Source organism: Belonocnema kinseyi, chromosome 9 (genome assembly GCF_010883055.1).
Source record: "Belonocnema kinseyi isolate 2016_QV_RU_SX_M_011 chromosome 9, B_treatae_v1, whole genome shotgun sequence".
NCBI classification, from domain to species: domain Eukaryota; kingdom Metazoa; phylum Arthropoda; class Insecta; order Hymenoptera; family Cynipidae; genus Belonocnema; species Belonocnema kinseyi.
The window spans coordinates 48,106,132-48,118,648 of NC_046665.1; the positions used below are offsets into that span (position 1 = coordinate 48,106,132).

At 32.3% G+C, this 12,517-nt stretch overlaps 1 protein-coding gene across 6 annotated transcripts in view; it reads right to left on the bottom strand.

Annotated features, from left to right (window-relative positions):
* LOC117179704 overlaps positions 1-6,866 on the bottom strand; it is a 107,454-nt gene extending 100,588 nt beyond the window's left edge. For 4 of the 6 annotated variants that reach the window (XM_033371737.1, XM_033371736.1, XM_033371735.1 and 1 more), the window contains exon 1: positions 6,618-6,866. In XM_033371737.1, coding sequence (XP_033227628.1) covers positions 6,618-6,656 — 39 coding nt within the window. In that variant the 5' untranslated portion in view covers positions 6,657-6,866. Of the gene's footprint in view, positions 1-4,054; positions 4,294-6,617 lie in introns of those variants that run through there. The other 2 variants (XM_033371739.1, XM_033371738.1) reach the window with 2 other exon arrangements.
* Between the last annotated feature and the right edge of the window lie 5,651 nt (positions 6,867-12,517).

The window sequence follows — 12,517 nt, forward strand, 5'->3', positions numbered from 1 at the left end:
ATATGTGTAAAGGAATAATTCATAATTAATGAACATGAATAAAGTAATTAATTAATTAAATTACTTCCTTAATATAAATATATAATATATATAAAAATCTATCGGATATTTGTGTAAAATAACTGAAGTATTTGTGAAATGTGTCCGAATCTTTTGTGAAGTCTTTAGAAAATCATCGGAATCTTGTAAATCGATTGGAATTCAATTTTATACCTGAATTTATTCTTCATTATTATTCATGATTTACTATGAATTGTTATTTATATATTCATAATATTTGTAAAATTTTAACATAATATAAACTATACACAGGGTGTCATTTAATATTATAATTCTATTTTTCGAATAAAGAAAAATATTTCATAAATTCTGATCCACAGTACATTCATTACGACGCAAGCCGTTGCATTTGAAACAAATAACGATACAAGAAAAAAAGATAGAAAATTATGAATATCTATGATTGCAGAGTTTACCATTGAAAATTCTGGAAAAAGAATTGCTCAAGAAAATGTTCTGAATTGCGTTCCCTTCAAGTTTCAGACTTGAAAATAAAATGAATGGAAATTCCATACTTTTCCTGATCAACAATTCCCAATTCTGGGCGCCCTATCTTTTTTCAGCATTTTTTGTCGTACAATTAGAGAAGAGAGAAAAAAGGTATATCCAGAAATTGAACGGATTAACCGCTTTTCTTCTATCTTTTTTTAATCGTCTGGTCGTTATGTAATGCAACTAGTGCAGGATCTCTAAACTGGCTGTAATCCCTAACAATAGGAAAGTTGAGTAAGGCATGGCAGGCACTTAATCTAAATCCTGGGCTCGATCCGAGTTTTACGATATTTAAAGTATCGTCGACAAAATAACACTCTAGGTAGACCACCTTCCGTTTTATATCGAGACACACGCCCCAATATTCCGTTCACCATAAGTATCCTCATGGCGGCGGTTTGCTCCTTCCCAGGCGCATAAAATGCATCAATTTTCAATTAATTAAAATAAAACAAGAACCAGAACATTTTTCGAAAAAAAGCTCTATGTTTAGTTCTGTATTTAGACATTTATATTCGGTAGTTAAAATATGAAATAAAACAATTCATAATTCAGGAGAAAAGCTTGTTTGTGCAATACATGGTCTAAATTTCAAGCCTGAGGAAGTGCCAATATATTATCGAGGATTGGCCGGGCACGCAGTGCGTAAAGACAATCAATATCTCGAAAACTATTTGAGATATCGATTCAAAAGTTTCAGATTCGTGTTTCTTGCTAAGAATTCTGTAAGAATCTGCATTAAAACTATGTCAATATGGATATTATAATCATTCCCTCTTTTGAAGTCCAAACTTTGGTGTTTATGCCCTTTTGGTGTTTCAAACTTTGGCACTTACACCCTTTGCTAGTTCAAAAAATTTAGTTTAGCGGTGAAAAGAAACGACAGACGGACGAAGACTTGATCGAAACTATAAAGGTTTTAGCCCCGGGCTATGAAAATTTGCAAAAGATAAAGAAAAAAGTGCGAACTTTTTAGTTACACTGAGAAAGTTAGAATTATATTGGAAAATTACTAAAACATTTATTACTATTCATAAAATATTGAATACCTTATAACCTAAATGAGGAAGTTAGGATTGTTTCTTTAATAAACGAGCCTATTCTGGTTCAAAATTTAAAGTGCAATTATTCCTTGTAAATAAACTGAAATGAAATAAAATTATTAAATGATAGATGAAGAGGGGCATGCACATTCTCCAAGTTCTACGTTTTCCTCAATTTGCCCTAATGCCTATTTTACAGAAATTGATATTTGACAGAATAACTATTTACCTAATTTCTATTTTTTCGAATTACCATATGTCTTCAGTTTTGTTGCACTAAATGTCCCTTGAACATCATTTTTCTGTTTCTGAATGACAGTTTGTCCTCGCTCTTATTTTAGTGTAATAATCTTTATCAACGGAAAGCAGAAATGTGGTACTGGATGTCAAATGCAAAATTTTAATGAAAAAAAATATATAAATTAGCTCAAACGGCAATTCTGAAAAATGCAAATAAGAGCAAATTGTTACCCTGTCGATATTTTGAGGCAAAAGGCCTACATTTTTATGCACTACGTACATAGGAACGCCAGGATGAATATTTTTCTCAGGGTTCCAATTATATTTCTCTCGCATTATAAACAAGTTAGACGTATCTACTTACAAAAGATGAGGACGACAGATCCAACACTTTTTCCTCTAGGCGTGCGAAGAGGAAAATTTGGAATAAAAAAGCAGAAATTTGCATGTATTTATATAGCAACAATATGATGAGCATTTTTTTCAGGGATCTCAGTATTTTTTCTCCAAAATAAGAGACGTGAGACATATTTTCACAGTGAGAAATTTCGGGAGGATAATTCAGTCTCTGCTCCTTGATTTTATCACGCTTTGAAGTGAGAACTAAGATCTCGGAATTTTGAGACATTAGGCCACGCCCCTTTCCTCTCAGGTCTCGAATTCTATGCTTTTGGATCATAGAGTCGGAGACTTTAAAGCACGTAAAAATTGAAGCTCTAAAATTGCGCGCTTCCGTGAATTAATCTCTTGAAATTTCTCTACGTGTAGATGAAAAAATAAACTCGGTAGACCTGGTAGGTTTTGCGCTGAAGGTGTTCATGGACGGACAGCAATTTTATTGGCTAGATAAGGGTTTCTTACAAAACCCTGAAAATTACGAAAGTCAATATAGAAAAGCGCTCGGAAAAGGCCTCACAAAAGACTTTGATTGAAGGGTTCTGGAGGTGCGAACATTTTGGTCTATTAATATCGAGGCTTATTAGAGCAAGGACACTCAAGACTTTGATACTTGGGCATGAAATCTGCTAAGTAGCGGAAAATGTATCCATTCACCCCTTATGTTATACAGTCTCTTCAGCTTCCACTAACGACTTCAATTTTGTATTTAGCGATTCTGCCAGCTGAACGACAGGGGTGAACGAGGGAAATTGGTTTCCCATTGAGGTCGATTTATACACTTGGCAAAGGCGACTTTCAATGCTGTTCACCATGTCTCGAGCTACCGATGCATGTTGACATTGTGAATACTTCAAATTACGGGCAGGGTCGAATAGCACCTTTGATCTTCATGGAAACTTAAAAACTATCTCCATTACTTTCATTTTTACACGGTTTTTAAAACAACTGATTAAAAAGTTAGAAAGAAGAGAAATAATTTAACAGGCTGTATCTGTTCGTCCCGAAAAATGGGGGAATTGGACAAGGGGATGGACAAGTCGTCCCAAAAATTTGGGAATACTAGCAAAACTTATAAAAAATATTGGACTAGCAGTCTCGAATTTCTGGACGAAGAGATACTGTGAATTTAAAAATAACGTGGAAATGTTACCGGAGGCATTTATATTAATTTCCGATGATAATTTGGGAAAATGATTGGTAATTTTTTAGAGAAATCTTATGAATGCATGTCTTATAGACTTATGCAACGTATCCTTCATTGGAAATTTATATGCTATTTTTAATCCTTGAATGTTTCAATCAGTCATCAAAACTGTTATTTGAGTGGCCACAAAAAATTATAGGAAATTTTTAATTTATTAAAATTTTTTCTGTAGTGAAAGAAATTTGTATACAAATTCTCAAAAAACTTCAAGATTAAAGAATTTTCTTTTTAAAGTATTATAAACTTTACTTCAAGCTACAATAATAAAAGTAGAGTTTTTTTTAGTATTAAATTGAAGAAATACAATTTATAATCAATTTCGTAAACTTATGTCAGGATTGTTGATCAGGTTGCAATGGCTTAAAAATTGCGTAATTTGTTCATTAATCTTCCAGTTTCACCCAGTTTTAACTTTTAACAAATTCTTGATATTTCAGGATTCCAGGGCTAATATAAGTAATAAATATTTACAGAAAAATTATTTGATAAAGAATTATTTAAAAAGTTAATTTGAAAAACGAAAACAACGTCACTGCAAAGTAATATAAGGCTCTATTATTCCTTATCATAGAAAACGAGGGCGAAAAAAATTACATTTAGAATTCTGATCACTCACCCGGCGAAAACAACAGCCAAAAAAAGACATTATTGCTTTTTCTCTCTAGTGCACATGAATCAAGTTCGTGAACTTCTTTTTAATTCCAACTTCACTAGATCAGTTATCACTCGACAATATTGAAAATAATCTCAAGTTAACACTCTTGAATCCACAGTAAGTTTTTATTCACACAAACGAGCGTTCTTTTCGTCAGAAAATGTAAAAAATTGATTATATTACTTCGGAATAAAGCGATGTTTACAGAGGTGCAATGATTTACACATTGAAGAATTTGTATGCTATACCGCCTAAGCTATGACGCATGCGTTGTTACTTATTCATCATCTGCGCATGTCTTAATTTTTTTTATTTATCAGGACTGTGACGTAAGGCTAAAGCCTACTTAGTGAATGCATACGCCATCTAGCGGCTTTAAGCATACATGCTCAAGTCAAATAGGGATTTACGTTACCGGTAATATTTAAAAATTCTAAAAGCGCTAAATTGAAATTAAAACTTGAGGATCAGAACCGATAAGTAAATAAAAGCCGAATATTCAAATCAAGCCGATCGCGTAGGACTGGAAATGAAACCCGAAACCCCAAAAATACAAAATAACGATATGAAAATAGTAAAATAAAAAAAAATGAATAAATTAAACAAATAAAACGTAAATTGGAAAAGAAAGCAAAAGAGAGTCCCATAATCATAAATATTTATGTTTGCAAGGACACTTTAAGCCTAAATAAAAGAAAAACCTTTTACCAAAAATAGAAAATGCATTAAAATCAAATTCCCACGAAATAAATTTTCAGATGTGTGAAAACTTAGAAGCCAAATTCCCAAAGTGGTAAATTGCCTCTTTCCTTTTCCTTTTTTTCGATCTCTTCAAGTAAACACTTAAAGAAATCTAAATCACAGGACTTCTAAAGATATTAAGATACAAGCACGTAAAGTTGAAAAGACCATTTTCTCAAGACCCTACGCTATAAAACGTAACTAGAACCCCTTTTTTATGGTATTTTTTATGAAGGCTCCAGGCCCTTCCTCATAAATCGAAGGAACAAAAAAAGATCCTATTGTCTACAAAACACATGTAATTAACAGCAGAAAATCGAGTCACCAGATAACTGACCCCAGCACTCATATTCCAATATTTATGACTTAGGGAACGTCTCCACTTACGCCACAACAAATTGACATCTCAAAGCCAAATGTCAAACCAAAATTGACCTGCCCGATTGCCCTTTTAAAATCACTTGACAAAGGGTGGTCCAAATAAGATTTTTATCGTTTTTCCTGGAAACTCTCTTTTCTACACTATTTTCCCCTCCCATACATAAACATTTTAAACCGGTTTTCTTGCATAATAAGGGCGTGGGCAAACTTTCCTTCCTAAATTGCGATTGGCTTAGTTCTGTAGTAAATTAAATTTTAGGATCCATGATAGGCTAACCCAGTTTTTCCTAGGCGTGGCCTAGCCATATAAAACCAGCTCCGCACCGTTTTTTAGACAGATCTAGATTTTTCTCTCGGACAAAAAATCGATTTCGGACTTCCGCAAAAACCATCTTGAGTCTAAACTCGCATTTCCATATTTTTACAATTATTATTGTAATCTTTAAAAACTAAATATCGAGAATATAAAAAAGAGACAAATAATAAAATAATAAAACTAATTTCGGTTCGTCGTTTAAATATTGTGAGTGTGTGACTCAAAATATGGATAACATGTGAAATTGTGACTCGTCGAAATTTAATTCATTGCAACCTAACTTGTACTAACGAAATACAACCAGTGTTCCAAAAGTGAAATTAACAAGTATTTTATTTGTGTGAACCCTTTGTTTTTCCTTTGTATATATTTCCAGGGTAACAACTAATGTTCTAAGACAGCAACAAACTCGAATAGTGAACAATACTGAAAAGGAATTAACAACATTTTTAATTTACCGCGACATAGATAACGTTAAATTCTTCCTTATCTACTATCAAAATTAAATTATATATTGTCGACATCCGAGTTGGACGTCATAAGGACTTATAATAATATTAAAACCACAGAGTAATTATTAAACAATAACAAATTAGACAATTAAAAAAGATTAGATACTATTTTAAGCACACAATTGTTGCGTGATTTTGATTACTTATGTATGCAAATCAGATTTTACATTAAGACAATACTCTAAGAACGTATAACATATATTGTATCAGATATTCTTCGATTGTACAGTAAATGTGCAATTGCATTTTCTGTACATTTTACAATTTGCAATTAATGAAGTTGTACAATTTATAATTATTGTAAGTTATATAGTTATCTGACATTGTAAAATATTATTGTACATTGTATGATATTATACAATACAACATAACCTCAGTATTTACAATCAAAACTTACACCCGATGTTATAGCGCCGGTAAGACATTATTTATCAATGAATTCTAATAGCAAATTGAAATGGAAATAATGGAATTCATGTTGACTTGCTTACAATGCAAACTCTTCTAATATATTTTTAGAACAGATTGTTATTAGTCAACAGTAATTATTATGCACACGAATATTAAACGTTACCTCATCTTCCGATGATGATTCTGCTGAAACCCACTCCATTCTCAATGTTGCAAATGCTTGTTATACTGAATGGATACTCATATATATTAAAATCAGATATCTCATTCCCATTTATTACCATAGACACCCGCCACTCCCACCACTCAAAATATAAAAATTATTCGTAGTTTCCAAATATTCGAAGACACCATAGACATTGGAAACACGGGACTAGGCATGCCATCCTAACGATGTGCCATGTGATTATGCGCACGAGCATTTTTGCCACCAAACTGTGCATGAAAATATAAACATGTGGGCGTTACCATGTTTGTCGCATGACATCAAAAGGTGGCGGACCTCCCCCCTAATTGCATCACCCCCGCAATGGCATGCCCAGTCCCTTGTTTTCTATGTCCATGGAAGACACCTTTAAAGATATATTACCGACAGAAGAATAATTGCAGCGTTAAAAAAGTGTATCATGCGTAGTAAAGTTATCAGTAATATATTTTAAGCAAATACATTTTCTCAATTTGTATGTATTAAAATGAAAAATACATACATGTTTAGATGAATTATAGCAAACGTAATATCAGGTAATATAATGTTGTAAAGGCATAGAATATTATACCAGAGATGAGTATATACTCATCTGTGATTATACGAATTGTATAATAAAATAGGATGTCAAATTATTCAACAATGTAAAAAAATTCTATCATGATTTTCAAGAATTAAATATATTTTATTGATTTAAAATTATTTTTCACTTAAAATGTATAATAAATGTTTGATTCGGAAACTTCTTGAAATATGCGCATGCATCGTGGTTATCGGCAGGCGCAGGTTCGCTGAAGAAGATTTCTCTTTAAAAGATGGCGCTCAAATGCATTTTCCTGAAATATTCAAAACAATGTATGTCTTCACCTGTGGTCTTAAACAAATTACAAATACAATAATAATATGAATTAAGCGAATTCAAAATAGTTCGAAATTGTTACCATAATAAAGCTTCTTCTATGAGGAAGCAAAAATTTTTAAAATGACACAATGGAAGCTGTTTTTCTGATGTGCTTAAAAGTGGATTGATACAAAAACCCTAATTTTAAAAATGATATATATTTTTTAAATAGCTGGTAATGTGTACTACATATCTCATGAATGTTATTCTTGGTAAACCAATGTTTCAGACTTCTGCTTTTTTTTGTGAGAGCCTACAACAATATGAGAAAAAATAATAATTAAAAAAATGTTCCTGGCCGGAGAATGGTTTAGCCTGCATACAATAAAAATCGTTCTTTTTTTGTGTGAAGCAGTGACGTCAAGAATAAAACTCACAAGGATAAATAAAAAAAAATTTTTTTCAAACTCACAAGGACAATAAAATGATGAAAATATGTGAGCAGATCCGAGAAATCTGTGGTCATAAATTTAAATTCTACATTTGTATTTGCTGCGTAAAATTATTATTATAAGATTATCCGATTCAATGTTGAAAGCGAGAGATAAGTTGAACATTCCTAATTTATTATAGTCATTCAAAGGCTGCAAAAGCTTTAAAGTTTACTGACCAAAGTATGGCACGAGCAATATAAATTTCTCTATTAAATCAGGAAAAAAGTGAAACAATTTTCATCTGCTGTATTTAGCCTGCCTTATTTCTTTTGTTTCTTTTTCTTTCATATTTCTGCTAATTTTGTCAATTAGTTTGTTATTTACAAGGATGAAATTTGGAAAAAAGAATGTTATATTTTCTGTATTAAATTGTTCCACTTTTCAGATTTCGGAATTTAAATAAAAGAATATATTTTTTAAAACATGCAAATTGCAAACGTTTGAGAAGGAACAATTGAATATTAATACATTTAAAAACTAAAATTTTGAAATTCAAGCATTGTGAACTGAATAATTTTAAAAAGGTCTCAGAAATTTAACTGTTTTAAATATAGGTATTTTATGGTGCTCAATTTAAAAATTGAAAAGTATATAAACATTTCAAACCGAAAATTTCAATAACAAAAATTCAACTTCAAAATTCTTCTGTTTGATCCTAATTTAAATGTAAAAAATAAAAAATTGGACTGCATTTAACTCCCTAACAATCTGAAAAGAAAAACTGTCTCCTTGAAGTCAGAAAAAAGTTAAAAATAAAAATTGTATCCTAAGCCAACTCAAAACAAACCAGTGCAGAAATTTCCCCACTTATTCCTGAGTTCCGATCAGGGCCCGATCGGATTTTCCACATGTGGATGCAAGGGGACAGATGGTGTGGCTCGCGTCAGAACCACGTCGGTTCGGGTTAGGTTAGACAAGATTATGTCAAGTTTTTTGTTATCGTCGTGATATTGTTTTTCTCTCATCGAACTTAAAGTGCCAAAAGCAAAAAGTAGATTTCGATTTCGGAATCACATAATTATTGGTGAGATTTCTTATATCCGTAATGAAGGCAAAGGTAAGCTTTAATTCGCTAGAATCAACATCGCAATTAATTTTTAGCTTCTGAAGATTTCCAGCAATGCATTCGAGAAAGCGTCGTTATTTTGAGCGCATTTACTATTTATGTAACAAAAAAATATTTTCCAGCTTTTTAGAATTTTATATTTTGTTGCTGATATTGTGAAAATAGAGATTACCTTATACCAAATGCATGAATTTCCGAGATAGTAACATTATAGATTAAATTCTTTGTATATTTTCTCGAATATAACCTCACTTTTCAAATCTCACTCCACTTGCTCTATGTGCATTAGTCAAACAAAAATCATTCCAAAAGACTATTAAGAAGATTCAAAAATATTTATAATAAATATTGATTTGTGTGTGTGTGTAATAGCTCGAAATTCGAACATTGTTTGTCAAGGCATTATAGATTTCTTCGAAATGCAAACTTTTATCGATAAATTCAAGCAATACAAACAGATAATGTAATGTAGAATATTGAAAATGAGGTATAATGTATAAACATATATAATGTATAATATTGAAAAATTGATGTTTTGTAAAATATAAAGTTGAAAAAATATTAATATAAAAACTTTTGAAATTTTACCAATTATAGAAATAAAAGATTAAAGGGGCCATATTTGGGCCAGATCGGGTGCTCATTTTGGATGCCCAGATCTGCATCCTGTCGGGTAGGGCGGTCCATTTACGGTCTGGCGTTAGACTGATTACCCTATCGGGCCCACATTTTTCCCGATCGGGGTCCGACCGGCGCCCCACCAAAATTTCTGCATGGGAATGTTTAAAATAAAAAAAACACCCAGCAGACACACGTCAAATCCTAAGGTTCTCTTATAGACTTTTTGAAGCGTCCGTCTTGGGAGCGTACAGGTATCCAGAGTACGAATAAAAAATGTAAAGTTACATGACATAGTGATACATTCTAATGAGGTGTTTAGGATGCCGCACTAGGCCTCTTCCAATTCAGAGAAAAATTTAAAACAAAAATTTCTTGTTCCAATTAAAAACAAAACTCTGAATTAATTAAAATATTAATTGAAAAACATATTTTTCCATTGAAAAAAATAATAAAATTATGCATCCTGGATATGGGAAGGCTTGATAAGAATAAACAACTTTTCATACCAAAAACATTGTTCTGTGATGGAAAAATAAAGATTTAATGAGTTGAAGAGGTGAAGATTGCACGATTTGTGTACCCCTCGATTTTTCATATTTCTGAGAATAAACGAAACAATCCATATTTTATCATATTTTTAAAAATCAGTTTAAATTATTTCAAAATTTTTGTAAACACATATTATTTCAAAATTTTTATTTTACTTTTTACAATGTATATTTTTTTTATTATTATAGGAAAAGTAAAAAGTACAAATAAGAAGGAGAGCAACATTTCTTTGCAGGGTAAAAATTAATTTCTTGGTCTCACGCTAAATTTCATATTAAATACAATAATCAACATTCTTTGCCTGTTTTCCAATCAATTAAAATTATTCACCTTTTTTATCATTATTTAGTTTAATTAAGTAAAATTTTATCTTATTTTCAGAGTTCACCATTAACATTATTTGCGATCACGGTGATTACAATACCGCGATTGAAACAAAATGCAGCGGTGTAACAGGTCGGGTGAGAAAACCTTCAAAATCGATCAGTCAATATAATTAAAAGAATTGACGTTCATGAAGGAATTCACTTTATTTTCATTGCTATAATTACCTATATAATTACCAAATTTCTTATATCAGAAGGTCGGTAATTGTCATTACAGCCTGTGAGGCTTGTCAAAATTATAAATTAAAATCGATTATTTTGTCAAGTTTGAACGCGAAATGATTATCTGGTATCACAAAGCCCTTTCAGTTATCACTTTTTGATTAGCATCAGAAACTATAAAAGAAAACAGCAGCTTGTCATTTTCTGTGTGTAGTTTTTTTCTGTCATCAATTTCCTGTCTTTGCAAAAAAATGACACACAAAAATTACAGACCTGTCATTTTCTTTTGTTACATACCTTTTCATAAAGGATCATAAGATTGTAATAAATAAAAAGAATTTAATACACTGTGAACTACGTGTTCCTTTATTTTTACAACAGAATTATATCCAAGTATCAAATCAGGATTTAAAATAGAATAGGTCAACGGTTTATTTTTTATTTATTCCTAGACCTGGTGGGCCAAGTTTTTTCTCAGCACACGGGGAGAGAGTCGGTTGCAACTTTTAATACTGAAAAACGCCAGCAGCGTAGTGGAAAGGCGCAGTGCACGGGTACTCACATGCGGATATTACGCAACATTATTCATTCCAATTGGAATCGGTTCAGAAGGCCCTAAATGTATATGTTTTGATACTCCCGATTTAGCAACAAGGCTACTTGCAGGCAACCGCCGACACTGTGGCAATACCGAGAGTCGGGTGTACTAAAAATAAAATAAAAATCCTCATGGATTTACAAGGGAAATGACTCCGTTTTTGCACCTATGCAAGATAAAGTTTCGCAAAAACCGAAATATGCAAAACTCCGTGTTCTGGAGAAAATATATGGACCGAGTTACACCGGCGAGCCTATAGTAAGCCGAATAAGCTAGCTTAAATGAGAGTGACCAGATTCGCGTCAACGCAGAAGCCGCAGGTACTCCATGTGTGCGAAAAAGAGCGACTGCCGAAAACGCTTTTGCGCAGGAGCGAAACTAATACCCTCTCGTATTTGAGCTAGCTTATTCTAGGCAGGCTTACTGTAGTGTATTTTTTGCCTACTGTAATTATTTCGTACGAACGTTATGTTTTTCGTGCTTTAAATCAAAAAGTCGACAAAAAGATCGAACAGTTTGTAGTCAGATTAAAGCAACAAGTTGTGTGTAATTTCGGCACGAGTAAATCAGAATTTATCCAAAATCAGATAATCGAAAACTGTCAATTAAGTGCGCTTTGTAAAAATTTACTGTCATAACCTCACTTTAAATCATGCATTAGAAAGATCTCGTATACAGGAAGCAGCAGATGAACCCAAGCAATGTAGACTAAATAAAGAACTGTTATGGCAATTTAGAAGCAAACGCAAAAAGTAGAGCATACGATGCGAGAAAATGTACAGGAAGGAGACGTAGACAGAATGAAGTAAAGTGTTTCCGTTGCTTATATGTGAGGGATCGATTATCAGATCTAAATTGGCTGGCGAGAGGAAAAGGTTTAGGACTTTGTGGATGAGTCGAAAATTTTGAATCAGTATGCAAAACAAAGAAGGTTTTTTATCATACCATTAGTTCAAATCCCTTTCGCGGCAAAGGTGATTCATTTGGTTCTAGCCTCGTTATATTGCCGGGAATAAAAAAGTTCATATGAGGAAAGTGATGCTCCTTTCTCTAATCACATTCACTAAGTTTAGTTCTCCACATGGGCCTATCAGTATCCAAGGTCTTTCGTTCCAGGCTTCTCTTACTTTAATGATAAATT